The 13,579-nt window shown below is 39.6% G+C and overlaps 1 protein-coding gene across 2 annotated transcripts in view; it reads right to left on the bottom strand.

The window, feature by feature from the left end:
* Positions 1-2,182: 2,182 nt before the first annotated feature.
* The window catches only part of SRPK1 (SRSF protein kinase 1), an 81,518-nt gene continuing 70,121 nt past the window's right edge, over positions 2,183-13,579 (bottom strand). Inside the window, exons 13-15 of one of the 2 annotated variants that reach the window (XM_032409945.1) lie at positions 10,734-10,803; positions 6,840-6,932; positions 2,183-5,392 (exon numbers count right to left, since the gene is read on the bottom strand). In XM_032409945.1, coding sequence (XP_032265836.1) covers positions 5,208-5,392; positions 6,840-6,932; positions 10,734-10,803 — 348 coding nt within the window. In that variant the 3' untranslated portion in view covers positions 2,183-5,207. The remainder of the gene's footprint in view (positions 5,393-6,839; positions 6,933-10,733; positions 10,804-13,579) is intronic. The other variant, XM_032409944.1, reaches the window with a different exon arrangement.

The raw sequence follows: 13,579 nt of genomic DNA, 5'->3' as shown, positions 1-13,579 counted from the left end.
TGCTTTATCTTCAAAGAAACTCAGAATTCAACCTCTCCAATCACAGTATTGATTTTGGTTGCTATCTAGTAACTGTTTATCAGCTCAAGTGGCTTTACTTTTACATAAATTCCTAAAGGCAGGAATCTCATCTTTGAAAGTATATAGAAAATCAATAAAATCAGCACTCCTCTAACCAAGTCGCCTTATTCCTTGCTCTCTTCTGGCTTGCCTCTGCCTTGGGCTGGGCTGTTGGGACGGTTGTGATGCCCACACTCTACCAACAATGACTAGGCCTGAGCAGATATGGTCAAGAGAGGATTAATCATTTCCGAGAGGTGAAGGGGAAGGATATTTTAAATGCTTTCATTGTCTTACATCCCTGTATTAGTTACCTATTGCTGTATACATAACACATTGCCACAGAACTCAGTGGCTTAAAACGTTTTAGTTTTTGTAGGTTAGGGATCTGGCGAGGGTAGTTAAGTGCCTCTGTCTCAAGGTTTCTCACAGGGCTGCAGTTAAGGTGTTGATCTGCTTCCAAGCTCAGTGGTTGTCTGCAGGACGCAGTTTCTCACAGGCAGTTGGGCTGCAGGCCTCCCCATAAGGCAACTCACACGGTGGCTTGCGTCCCCAGAAGAGCGAGAGGGGGCACAGAAGACAGCAGCCACAGCCCTTTGTAACCCAACCTCAGACGTAACACCCGTCACTTCTGCCTTAATCTGTTAGAACAGTCAGCAAGTCCAGCCCACCTTCAAGATGAGGGGATTATACAAGTGTGTTAGTATCAGGCGGGAATCACTGGGGTACTTTTGCCTAAAGATCAAACAAGGGCCCTAACCCTCGAAACTCATCCCACTTTTGTTATCTAACCTCAAGATTTGTAGTAGGGTCTACTAATTTCCCACAGCGATGGTACTTTGCTCTACATTTACAAAATCCAAAGCAACCAGTGCACGGTCTTAGGGGCACAACTTCTAGGACATAGCTCAGCTGCGGGCAACTGGTGCGCTTGTACAACAGTCCAGTTCTGTCAAGTGCAGGGCAAGGCTTGTTATTGTGTTAAAGTGGGCAGAAACTAGATCTGAATTAATGACAAAAGATTGTGATAAAAAAGCCTCCTCCCGTATAAGGAAGGTACAGCCAGCAACACAACGACATACTAATGTAAACTTGCTTAATTAAAACTTCCAAACACTTAAAATGATCTCAAATTTTCTGGCTTTTTAACTGGGATATCTGATGTCACAAGGACTTGGTGTGGATTAGTATCTGTGCAGAGACTTGAAGACAAATGTGTATCATACATGCAGTTTCTAAATTCCAACTTTTAAAAAGACTTTAGGGGTGCCTGGGTGGCTCAGTCGGTTAAGCGTCTGCCATCGGCTCAGGTCATGATCCTGGGGTCCTGGGATCGAGCCCCGCATCAGGCTCTCTGCTCGGGAGGGAGCCTGCTTCTCCCTCTCCTTCTGCCTGCCACTCTGCCTACTTGTGCTCGCTCTGACAAAATCTTAAACAAAAAAACCCCCAAGACTTTAGTGACATAAAAACAAACTTCCTCCTCAGGAGGTCTCCAAGGCTCATAGACTATATATAAAAGTTTATATATTTAATCTTCATATACTGAAGACTATGCAAGAGATCTAGTAGTTACCAATGCCTTGCTAACTCCAAAGGCACCAAATTGGTGGGCAAAACACAAAGGACTATTCAAGCTCCTCTGGTGTCATTAGGCCTTATTTTTGGAGTACATGCAATTTTTAAAAAATTTATGTATTTGACAGAGAAAGAGCAGGAGAGAGCACAAGCAGGGAGAGCGGCAGGCAGAGGGAGAGGGAGAAGTGGGCTTCCAGTTGAGCAGAGAGCATGATGTGAGGCTCGATCCCAGGACCCTGGGATCATGACCTGAGCCGAAGGCAGACACTTAACCAACTGAGCCACCCAGGCGCCCCTAGGTTGTTTTTATAAAGGTGTTACATTTTCTTCTGGTCAACACCACAGTATGTACACACTACGTATGTCTTAAGTATGATGCAATTAACTAGAAGAGTTTATGTAGCTCAGGGGTGGGGAAAGACTTTCTCTGAATAACACTAAAAAACACCACGAATAAAAATGAAAGGCAAATTAAAAACTGGAAAATATATGATGGAAAAACGACAAAAATGCATTATCTTTAATAGAGAACAAATCCTTACCAAATAAATAGGGAAGTACACCAAAAGAAAGCTGGGCAATGTAGCAAATAACCAGAAAATACAAATGGCCAATAAAACCCATGAAACAAGTTTCTGATTTCACGACTCATCCAATATGCAAACTAAAACAAGACGCTCTTGTTTTTTGGCAATCAAACTGGCTATTGGGAATAAAACGAGTGTGATTGTAACAGGCCCATTCAAGCACTGCTGGTCACAGCAAAAACAGTCCCTAACCGTTCTCTACATCAGTTACCTGACATTTATTACAAGCCATGAAAATGTGCTTACTTTCTGGCCCAGCCATTCTATTTCGAAGACTTTATCCTAAGGAACGAATCAGACAAATCCATGAAAGCCTGTGTACGAGGGTTTGTCATGCCGGTGCCTTAGGCAGAGTTCACAAATCTTTGGCATTTTGCACCTACAGTGCTGTGACTGTAATCTGAGGGGGGAGTGGTAAAAGACACACCACAAATATTCTGGGAAAATACTACTAGATATAGGGAGTGACAACTTTCCTAAGAAATGTGCTGTTATTCTCACCTACCCCCAATTTAAAGGACAGAAGCAAAGCTACAAATGCCATAAAGTGGTGGCTTGTGTTCCAGCCAGCCAGTTTCACTGCATATTTAAGTTCAAAAAGCATACTCAACCAATCCTTCCCTCCATTCTGAAGCTTGGGTCAGATCAACTTGGGCAACCTTTAAAGGAACAGAAATGCTCTGGAGACACATAGGTTATTAAATAATTTGTTTATTGTACTGCACTTATAAAGAAAACAGACAATGAACCCAGTAGAAAGAATAAAAATGCATTTGGGGTTGTAACTGACAGCGATAGAAATCCTTTAGTGAGATCGTGGCAATTTGACAGTATTATGATTAAGTTCAATAAAGGTACATGGGGTACTTGGAAGATCAAATTCTATAGCTGCCTCTTTCTACGGCTTCTAATTCATGTGGCTCCTTAAATGATAGGGGGGAAAGCCCTTATTTGGTGGGAAAACGTTTCCAGAAAGAAGTTGTAAGATTCTCTATTAAAATTTCTTCTCACATCAGTTGTTAAAATGGGGCCTTCTATTTGTGTTTTGGTTATTTCATTTTAATATCGTCACCAGAATTCCTGTAATTGCGCAATTGTTATTTTACAGTGTAGACAAGAATTCAGTTCTAGTCTGCTATTGCTTTAGATATATATATATAGCTGAAAAGCCAAAGTGGATTAGAATTGCCGAAGGATTTTCCCTGCCGTTGTTGGATACAATCTATTTTCTTTATTCTTGATAGGTGCATAGACAGCCTCACTTAAAATTCTTTCTACAGGAACATGTCTGATTTCAGGACTACCCAATCAAGGATCCGATGAATGGCTGGCCAACAGGGTTCTATGTTTATGAGTTAAATGGATTGCATAATTGCACCACTTTTTCCTTTGCTGTTGTTGGTGGAAAAAATGGCAGAATCTGGACTCCAATCTCCCATACAGAGAGTCAGCTACCTGAAAGTCTCATCAGCAGCTTGGCTAGTAGAGCCTCAAGTCGCACTTCCTTGGCTTTCTGTAGATCAGTCCTGGAGCCGTCTCCGCAGAATGCTGTAATCCCCAAGGCCCACTTGGTCCGTGCTGAACAAGTGGCTGTGACCCCAAACCTGCCCCTCTTTTGCTTTTCAATATGACTGGAGGAATATGTAATGTCTAGGGCAGGTCTAGGAGAGGCCCCTTCTAAAATAAGATTCACAAAGCCTTTCCTCATTAAAAAAAAAAAAAGCCTCAAGTACATCTCAATTATCTCAAAATTGCAGTTAAAAACTTACATTATACAAAGAAATAGCAGCAGAGAATGGCTAATGTTAAAACCAACCCCCCCCAAAAAAACCACCCCACCCCAAAAGTGCCATCCCCCCACCCTTTCCCTTGGCTCTTTTATGCTGGGATTTCATTTAAGACCTGAAGCCTCTGAGAAAATGAGAATGGTAAAGCCACAGAGGAAAACTGCTTCAAGGTTAAATTTTGGACAAGGTAAAGAAAAAGCTGTAAATAGAAGTAGGGGACTGACTGGAAAAGAACTGGGAATTCTAGGAAATTTTCTTCTTAGAGGGGAAATCTCTGAAACCCAGATCTCCTTTCTGGAGTCATCCTGAATTCTTTAGTTATGGGGCAGTAAACTCAAGTGCAATGAGTAAAGTGCCAGCCAGGGATTAAAACAACAAAAACCAAAACAGCCAATCAAAATAACTCTGCAGTTAGGGTGACAGAAGATACACAGGAAAGGACTGTTTTTGCAGAACATCTAGTTCTGAAGAAATCACTAGTCAATGGTTCCGTTGTCTGTTTCCACCAAAAATCAGACCAAAGATTCAAGGATCTTAGAGTTATGGGACGATGAAAGGAATTTGATAGTGCTTTGAACAGTGATAAAATGGTATCCAAATTTGGTGTTGATACAGCTCATTTAAAAAGATAGTCACTTCAAAGTCATGGGACAAAATGTGAACATAGAGAACAACAGAAACAATCCAGGAAGATGATGCAGCCTGGACACAGCAAGTTTAATGTCTCTGCTGTACACAGAAGTAACACCCTTTCCCCTTCTCATCCTTATGCTGGCAATAGGAGATGCACTAGAAAATTTGACTCTTAGAGTCAATGAATAAAAGGATGAGCTCATCATCTTCATAGCTCTTTTTAAAAAGGATGCTTATAATTCAAAGCGTGTTTTAATGGAAAGACAAGGGTACAGGGTGAGAGGCTGTTCCACATCTTAGTATATTAGTCTTTGGCAGAGCCCAATCAAGGCCAAATTCACCTAGGATGCCCAATGGCTGTGGGGGAATCTCCACAGGGTCAAGTAAGCAAACCCAAATGAACATGTTGGATTAAAAAAACAAAACAAAACAAAAAACCCACAATAACAAAAAACCTAGGAAACCCTTGAAGGAAGAGCTTCACCCTGAAAAGGGAAGAGGGAAATGCTTGGCAGGGAGGGGCAAGGGTCAGCATGTGATCTCTGCTGCGGCGCTGGGCTGGGGCTTAGGAGTTGAGCCAAGGGTGCCGGAGACAATCGGCAGCAGTGGCTCTCTTCTCGGGTATCAGCTCCAACATGGGCAGTAAGAAATCCGTGAAGCCAGCTGCCTCTTCCTGAGACCACTCATACTTCTCCACTAGAACCTCAAAAAGGCCCCAGGGTTTCAGTTTCGTGATGTGCTTCAGGTCACCTACAGTAAAGACAATACAAAAGAAACTGACCGACATTGACAAGTGACAAGATCCTTTTGTGGAAATCCAGGAACTAATCCAGGTGCTCTATAAAGAACCAAATTTTGCCATCAGAATCTAATCCTTTTCTATTCACAAAGCTCTTCTTTAACACATTCCTTGGAAGTGTCTCCATTTTCCATGAGGGCCTAAAATCTTGATTTGTTTGCTCCACCATTCTAGGATATTTTGTCCCAGTCAAATTGGATAGGCCTAGCAGGAACTAGGTATTCACTAAAATGAATATTAAATGCCTATATATGCAACATGGTCTCATGTGGTGTTCAAAGACAGTTTATCATCACATACCAAGAACAATTTTTTTTTTTTTTTTTGGCTTAACATTCTAGTAAATGCTGCTTCCAAATAAGGCAGTAATTTAAAAATAAAGAGCTAAGACCATGTCCAACCTATATAAAAGCAACAAGACTAAAACAACAAACCCCATACAGCTTTCAGATATAGCTACATCAACACTTTGTACTATTCTAAAATGTCATTCTAATTCTTGCTTCTTTGACATAACCATTTTAACTTACACAACACTTATTTGAAGTCTCTTTCTGTGTGCAGCGAGTGCCTGATTAATTACCCACTCGGTATATACATGCCATTAATTGGTCTTTGCACAAGGAGGAACTCCTATGAAACACTTCACTATTTTCCTGCCAAAAAGAAACATTAAGAAATGCTTCTGAGGATGCTTGCTGTCAAGTGTAGAGGTCGTAAGGAAAAAGGGAACCATGGCTAACAGGGAAAAAAGGTCCCTCCTTTCTAGTCCCTCCTAGGTCAGGTTTTCAAATTTCAGCTTTTAAATACACACTTAAGTATGCCAACATATATTATCGAGTCAAAATTTCAGGTGAGAGTATTATCTTTGTTTCTTTCGCTAATCGGTGATAACATAAACTTATAAAACTGCAAAGGGTAAAGTTAATTTGTAGGACTGATGTGCTTAAGTGACTATCTTAGGTGTCACTGGGCTACAAGATGAGTGAGTCCTGCCCTTAGGAAGCTTAAACTAAACTACTTGCCCTTTGACAGAGGCAGTTCTTAGATCAAATGATAGCAAAAATCTGCCCATTTTTCAGAAGTAGGAGTAATCAACCAATTATGTGCCAGGTACTATCATACACAGCAACTTATTTAGTGTTAAGTAAACACTTAAAATCCCCATTTAGAAATCAGCAGACTGAGGTTGTGTAGCAGCTGGGATTTGAACCCAGATAGGGTGGCTCCAGTCTCTGCTTTAGACCACACTATTTCACCTCTCTGCTGTTACAGCTCAGCATCCAAGGCAGGACCATTCTTCTGTAGGTGTTGGGAACATGTACCTGGCTGTACTTACCTCTTCACTTTTAAACACTTTGCCCCCTTAATGGCTGGGAACAAACACATTCATTTTACCTTTTTTGGTGAAAAATTCCTTGGAATATTTTCCTGCCACAATGAGCTTGCGAGGCACCTTCCCCAGAAGTTCTATGATCAATGCAATGTGATCTGTATGTTTCAAACATTTCAGGAGAGGGGAAAAAAAAGACATACATAACAGGAGTAACAAATGCAGTTCTAGACAATGGCAGAAAGAGTAGCATGCACACCTCTTTGTAAAACATTTCAGCCTTACTTTCTGTCCTAAATAGGAAGAGGACTCTATCCATCTAATGGAGAATCCAGAAAACCATAAAAAAATCAGGCACCCACTCCAGTGGGACTTGAGTGATAACTAAAAACAATCTTGGTGTGAATGCTCTGCTTCCTGAAGTTGTATCCCTGGGGCCTAGATGAAAACTCGTGTTAATAATACTACCTCTGCGGTTGAAGAAGTCCTGTGAATATTTCCCACTGAGGGCAAAGCGTCTTGGAATTCTGCCTATCAGCTCTATAATGTGCGCAATGTGGTCTAAAATAGAAGGGTAAGAAGAACAGGATCAAGGACAAGCTGTAGAAGTTTTTTTTTTTTAATGAATAGCTTTTTCAGGCCTAGCTGTTTAAGAGTAACTACAAATATAACCAAGGATACTCCAGGGGAGACTGGGAAGGTCAAGAATTATTTCAGGTGGTTGGTCACCTGATAGTAGCTGGCAAGTCCCACTCTAGAGTTTGGAGGCTTATCTATATCTTTACTTCTATTTTGTCTATACATCTAGATTCAGGTGGGTTTTTCAGATAAGGTAAAAAACTGTACCAATATGCTTTAGAGACTGTTATTTATTTATGGTACTGCTCTGGGCTTCAAGTAGTAATAATATCACTTTATATATAACAAAGTTCACAACAATTAAAGCACTCACATACAATTATTTGAGTTTTTACAATCACCCTGTAGAACAGGTCAAAATTAACAGATACCCCATTTTAATGATCAGAAAACAGAACCTCAGAGAGAATAAATGGCCTACTTGAAGGTATAGGGCTAACCAGGAGCTAGAACTCAAAATGAACCCACATCTTATCATGTGTAGTTGAGAGCTGTGTGTTTGTTTTAAAATAAATCACACTTTTAAAGTAGAAATTGGCACAGACATTTTAAAATACAGCTACTTGACTTCTGTAGGCCACTAAAAGATACCCATATCATAGCAGTGCCTTGTAACGGTCACTGCATGAATACGGACTATGAGCACTGCCAGCGAAGTGTGCACCACGCGGGGAGCCTGGGACCAGGCAGCATCCACATTCACAGGCAACTCTACTAGCTTTTTACTCTGCAGGTGACAGCAACTAAGAATAGGAAGAAATTTTAAAAAGCGATGGCTGTTAGCCACAAAAGAGCTTTATAAATGACTTTAATCCTGTAGTTATAGAATCGTTAAGGTCAAAAGGAATGACTATAACCTTTCCAATAATATCATCTTACAGGGGAATAATAATAATATGCCAGAGACATTAATATATCTGGGAATTTGTGACGGTCTCAGGTCCTATCTGTTTCTCAAGTAAAGGACTCAGTGCTGTCATTTTAAAACAGCTTTACGTTCATCAAGTCACTACAACCTTCTGGCAGTTTTGACTGAATTTATGGTTTTCTAACAAGACTTGGCCACCATGAAATTTTTGCCCATTTTAGGCAAAACCTGCAAATAAATGTCTTTGTAGAAATGAGACTACAGTTTATCTTACTGTAAACTTCCAAGTGAAATATTGGTTCTTTTAATATTTTTCCTATACCAAGGAATTATTTTTTTTTCTTTTTCTAAAGATTTTATTTATTTATTTGACAGAGAGAGACACAGCGAGAGAGGGAACACAAGCAGGGGGAGTGGGAGAGGGAGAAGCAGGCTTCCTGCAGAGCAGGGAGTCCGATGCGGGGCTCAATCCGAGGACCCTGGGATCATGACCCGAGCCGACGGCAGATGCTTAACCATCTGAGCCACCCAGGCGCCCCAATTATTTTTCTCTTGAATGTGTTATTTTACATTTAATTCCAGCAGCCTGTCTCTGGCTTATCAATTAATCATAGGACTGATATACCTGATAGGCAAAATTATCAAGTATTATTCCGAGTTAGAGCTGTAGAACATCAACAACATCAGAAAAAATGCTTCTTAGGTAGGCCCCAGCCCTACCATGACTTATAACAAACTATGCATATACTAGCTAGGGGATAAGGGCTTGCTTTTTTTCTGCTCTTATGGGCCAAACTGCAGTAGTCTGAAGTTTCATCTAAGGACTATTAGTGCTGACTAGTATAGGAGGAAATAAAATTTGGATCTAAATATCTAGAATAGACAATTCTCCCTTGCCCCTTACTTGGGACTTTTTATATACACTTTGGTAGCATAAGACCCTACAGAGTGTAATTCCAGCTGCTATATGTGTTCTGTACCACACACTATTTACAGGGAGTCTAGGAAAGTAAAGAGAAAAAAATCAATTACTTGCTCAAACAGTTATAGTAGAGCATTTCTAAGAAAGTTCAAAGCCCCAAACTTATAACTGGCAAAAAAAGAAGCAGAGGTTAGGGAAAATTAAGTGTATACACAGATAGTAATTACATATATTCTTAAAAGGGCTTATATAGAAAACACATCCAAACTGTACCCACTGAAATAGGCATTTGGTGATCGGAATTAGCGTAACTTTTTCCAAACAGTATGTGTTAGGAATATCGGCAGGCCCTACTAACATTGCCTATTAATATCCCAAGGGACCGGGGTTTAAGAAATGGAGAGCATTCTTGGTTCCACAGAACCAACCTGATTCCCCTAAGAACTGAGGAAAGCACAGAAAGTAAAGGACATATTTTCCACATTGGGAGGGTACATTGCTAGTGCTCTCTCAAAGCAATCCCCATTAATCCTGAAAGCAAAACCTGCCGAAACTGTATAATAAAGAAGGTAAAACATTTAATTGTTCTTTCATTCCCATTATTATCTAAGTTATTTGGACATCACCATAATAAAAAAAAAAATCACATATTCAGTTGTGTGCTTTCACAGCCTCTCAGATGGAGCAACTGACAGCTTGGGCCTTTCCCATCAGCTATCACAGAATGTAAATCAATAACACTGTTTTATTTTTTTAAAGATTTTTAATTTATCTGAGAGAGAGAGAGACACACAGAGAGAGAGCGCGAGAGAACACGAGCAGGGGGAGGGGCAGAGGGAGAAGCAGGCTCCCCATGGAGCAGGGAGCCTGATGCGGGGGTTCGATCCCAGGACCCTGGGATCATGACCTGAGCTGAAGGCAGACACTTAACCGACTGAGCCACCCAGGAGACCCAATAACACTGTTTTAAAATGGAATTCTAAATGTAATCATTTACAAAGAAAAAAGTATCATTTACAAGGAAAAGAGTATGGTTTTAATTTTTAGAAAGGGAAAAAAGAATGCTAAAAATTGTAGAATTTATATAGACAAATAGGATATAGTGCCTGCATTCACAAACACCACTCAAGTAGTCTGCATATAAAATTACTGATTTCCAAATAAAGTTGCAGGCCTAACTGAGCAACAAGCTGATGAACAGGTAATTCAAAGTGGGTAAAGAATGAAGCACTGATCTATATAGAAAGGAAGATAACCAGAGGTTTTAGAAGAAATTACCCGGCAAATACAAGTTTTAGTTTAACCAACTGTGGCTTTTCTCTAATCCTCATATAGTTCTTTAATAGCTATTATAAAATATCTAGTGTATCTAATACTTAATATAAAACATTCTATATTTCTATCTTTTCTGGGATTTATATATTCTTAGCACACTAAAAAGACTAAGCTCTTCAGTACTAACAAACCGTGTTAGCCACGCGTGGAAAGTGTAACTGCCATGCACAGAGATCCTCGGTTAAGGAGACTCACCTTCATCTCGAGTGTACTCTTCCCCTGAATGAGGTTCAAACAAATAGTCGCCTGTGGCCAGTTCAAAGGCCTAAGAAAAAGAGGACACCACATGAAAGCATTAAAACAAAACAAAACAAAACAAAAACAAAAAAGCAGCCTTTGGGAAGCTTATTGCTTACTATGTGGCTCAATATGAAGTAATTTTTTTCTTCTTTGAAAAAGCTGCAGATGATCATTTAAAAAAATGTCTGCAATTATTCCTAAGGAGTTTTCCTTCCATACCTGTTTCTTAGTAAAATGGAGCAGGAAAACAGCAAAAACTGTTAACATCAACATATGGATTCTTCCACTCCATCCCCCTATCAGCAATTCAGCTCTTGAATTTCTCTTTTTGCTTAGCGAGGGCCACATGTGGATATTAAGGTGATTCTAAGTTATTAAATTATTCGTGAGAAGAGCAGGTCTTATTTTCTTGTTATAATTTTACATGGCTAGAAATTAAGATTCTGTACACAAAATCAAAACCAAAAAACTCAAGACAGACATCTCTCTACCTATGACTTAATTATTTGGCAAAAAGTATATTTTTAAGTTTTGCTTTGGGAAGCACTCCCTAAACTGTTCCAGTAGAATCCCCAATTCCTAGGTCTATAGGAAAATCAGAAAAAGATTAAGTGTAAATGCAGTCAAGAGCCATTCATGTTTTATGTGACTGGCAGGTTTGGCATTCACCTACCAGGAAAAGAAAGGCACATGTCTTCTACACGAAAACCTCTTGTAAACAGTGTTCAAGAAGCATGAGAAAGTGATTTCCTTTAGAATATGTGCCAAGCATTATGGAAAGACAGCATCTGAGTGACAGGGCTATATTAATCTTTCACTGATTAAAAAATGGGTTTAAAAAAAGTAATGTAACAGCAATTTTATAAAGGACCATATTGGTATAAAAGTACAGTTGTTAGTCAAGTGCCAGTCACAGGTCAATTTTGATTAAGTCAATGGTCCAGACAATTTCAGGAACTGTGGGGTGGATTCTGGAGCACACTCTCTAATTCAGTCCTAGGTTTAGGTCTCAGTGGCTTGCCAGAGTCGGCTTCTGCAGTTTCACGAGAGGACAGCTTTTCTCAAAACTATATTACCTGAACGGTACTATCCCGGACCAGGCCTAGCTGGTTTTATATTCTAGCAGTTCATTACGGAACTGAAGCTGGTACTTGCTCTACCCTCTAATCGTCCTGAGGCTTATAGTCCCAAAGCAGAAAAGAAACAAACTGTGATTCTCATTCATCAGAATTTGTTAATCTCTTCTGAAACCAGTACTTTTTCAAAGCCTCATAGTGGGAGTTCAGTAAAAACACTGAAATTAAAATTTGAGGAAATAAAGAAAATTTTCTAAGATTTTAATTATTTTCTAAATTTTTTCACCTACACGCTTATAACTAGTTACCTCAAGTTCTCTGAGAGAACTTTATTTTTTGGAACATATATGATAGTTGCTAGTAGTTACAATTTTATAAGTAAGATAACAGCAGAAAAACACAAACCAAACCAAACAATCACAATGTCAGAAGTGAAAACTAGCAGAAGCTCTAGTCACAAACAAAACACTTAGTTGAACACCCTTCCCTTTATAGATGAGAAAACTGTAACCCAAACTGACAGGCAAGGAAGCCCATCCTAGAATCCAGGGTCCCTGATTCCCACTCCTGTGCTGGCCTCACACTGACCAAAGAGCCTGTTCTGCCACAGTCAGGGTCATGCTGACAACCAGAGGCAACACCAGTTATGAAATCCAGTGTGCTGGTACATATCCAGACAACACAGTGTTATTTAGTGCTAAAAATGCAAAAGAGCTATCAAGTCATGAAAAGACATAGACATACCTTAAATGAATATTATGAAGTGAAAGAAGCCAATTGAAAAGTCTACATACTTTATGATTCCAACTCTATGACATTCTGAAACAGGCAAAGCTATGAAGACAATAAAAAGATCAGTGGTGGCCAGGTGTTGGGGGTAGAGAAGGAGGGATGAATAAGCAGAGTTTGGAGGATTTTTAGGGCAGTGAAACTATTCTGTATGATACTACAGTGGTTAGATACAAGTCATTATACATTTGTTAAAATCTATAGAATGGAGGATTTAAAAACATCTATTCTTTATCCACTCTAAAATGGTCTTCATGGAACCCTCCCTTTTTATAACTGCCATCTAACTTGGTAGTCTCAATCACTAAGGTGGCAGGCAATCTCTCTCTCTCTCAGAAAGGGCTCCAATCTTTCCATCAATTAATTGCATTGGATGCAGGATGATCCATATTTCCAGACACTTCTGATATTCCAGATTTATTTTTATTTCTGGTTATGGCTAAATGGAAAGCAACATTTCTATGTCTATTAGCAAAGTAAGAGAAACTTAAGGGAACAAAGGGGGGTTCGAATTTTCATGATAATTGTCTCATGCGAGAGAAGTGCTTTCCCTCCCTCAGTCAAGAAAATTCCTACATGTGAGCTGGTCCAAACAGGGGACAAGGTTAATTCCCCTTTTATCTTTTTGCCTTAGTATTAATATACTAAATAGCAAGCAGGACCTACTGCCCCCAAACAATTAACCCACTACTAAGAACCACATCATAATAAATCAGATGTCATCTATAAACTAGTTATATTTTGTAGTTGGTGGCATCTCTATTGCTTATTTTCTCTAGCAAATCTAATTCCTCAAAATACAAAGCTTTAAAGTACGGCAAGAAAGAATTTAGATTTTATTCCAATGTTCTTTCATCTTGTGCACACAGTACCAAACCTTACATTTCACACAGTCCACCATCTTAACAGACTGTTGATATGCCATAACACAATGAT

This window comes from Phoca vitulina, unplaced genomic scaffold (assembly GCF_004348235.1).
Source record: "Phoca vitulina isolate PV1807 unplaced genomic scaffold, GSC_HSeal_1.0 scaffold11, whole genome shotgun sequence".
Taxonomy (NCBI): domain Eukaryota; kingdom Metazoa; phylum Chordata; class Mammalia; order Carnivora; family Phocidae; genus Phoca; species Phoca vitulina.
Note: the sequence above shows the minus strand (reverse complement) of the source record. Positions and strands in the feature narration are given on the sequence as shown.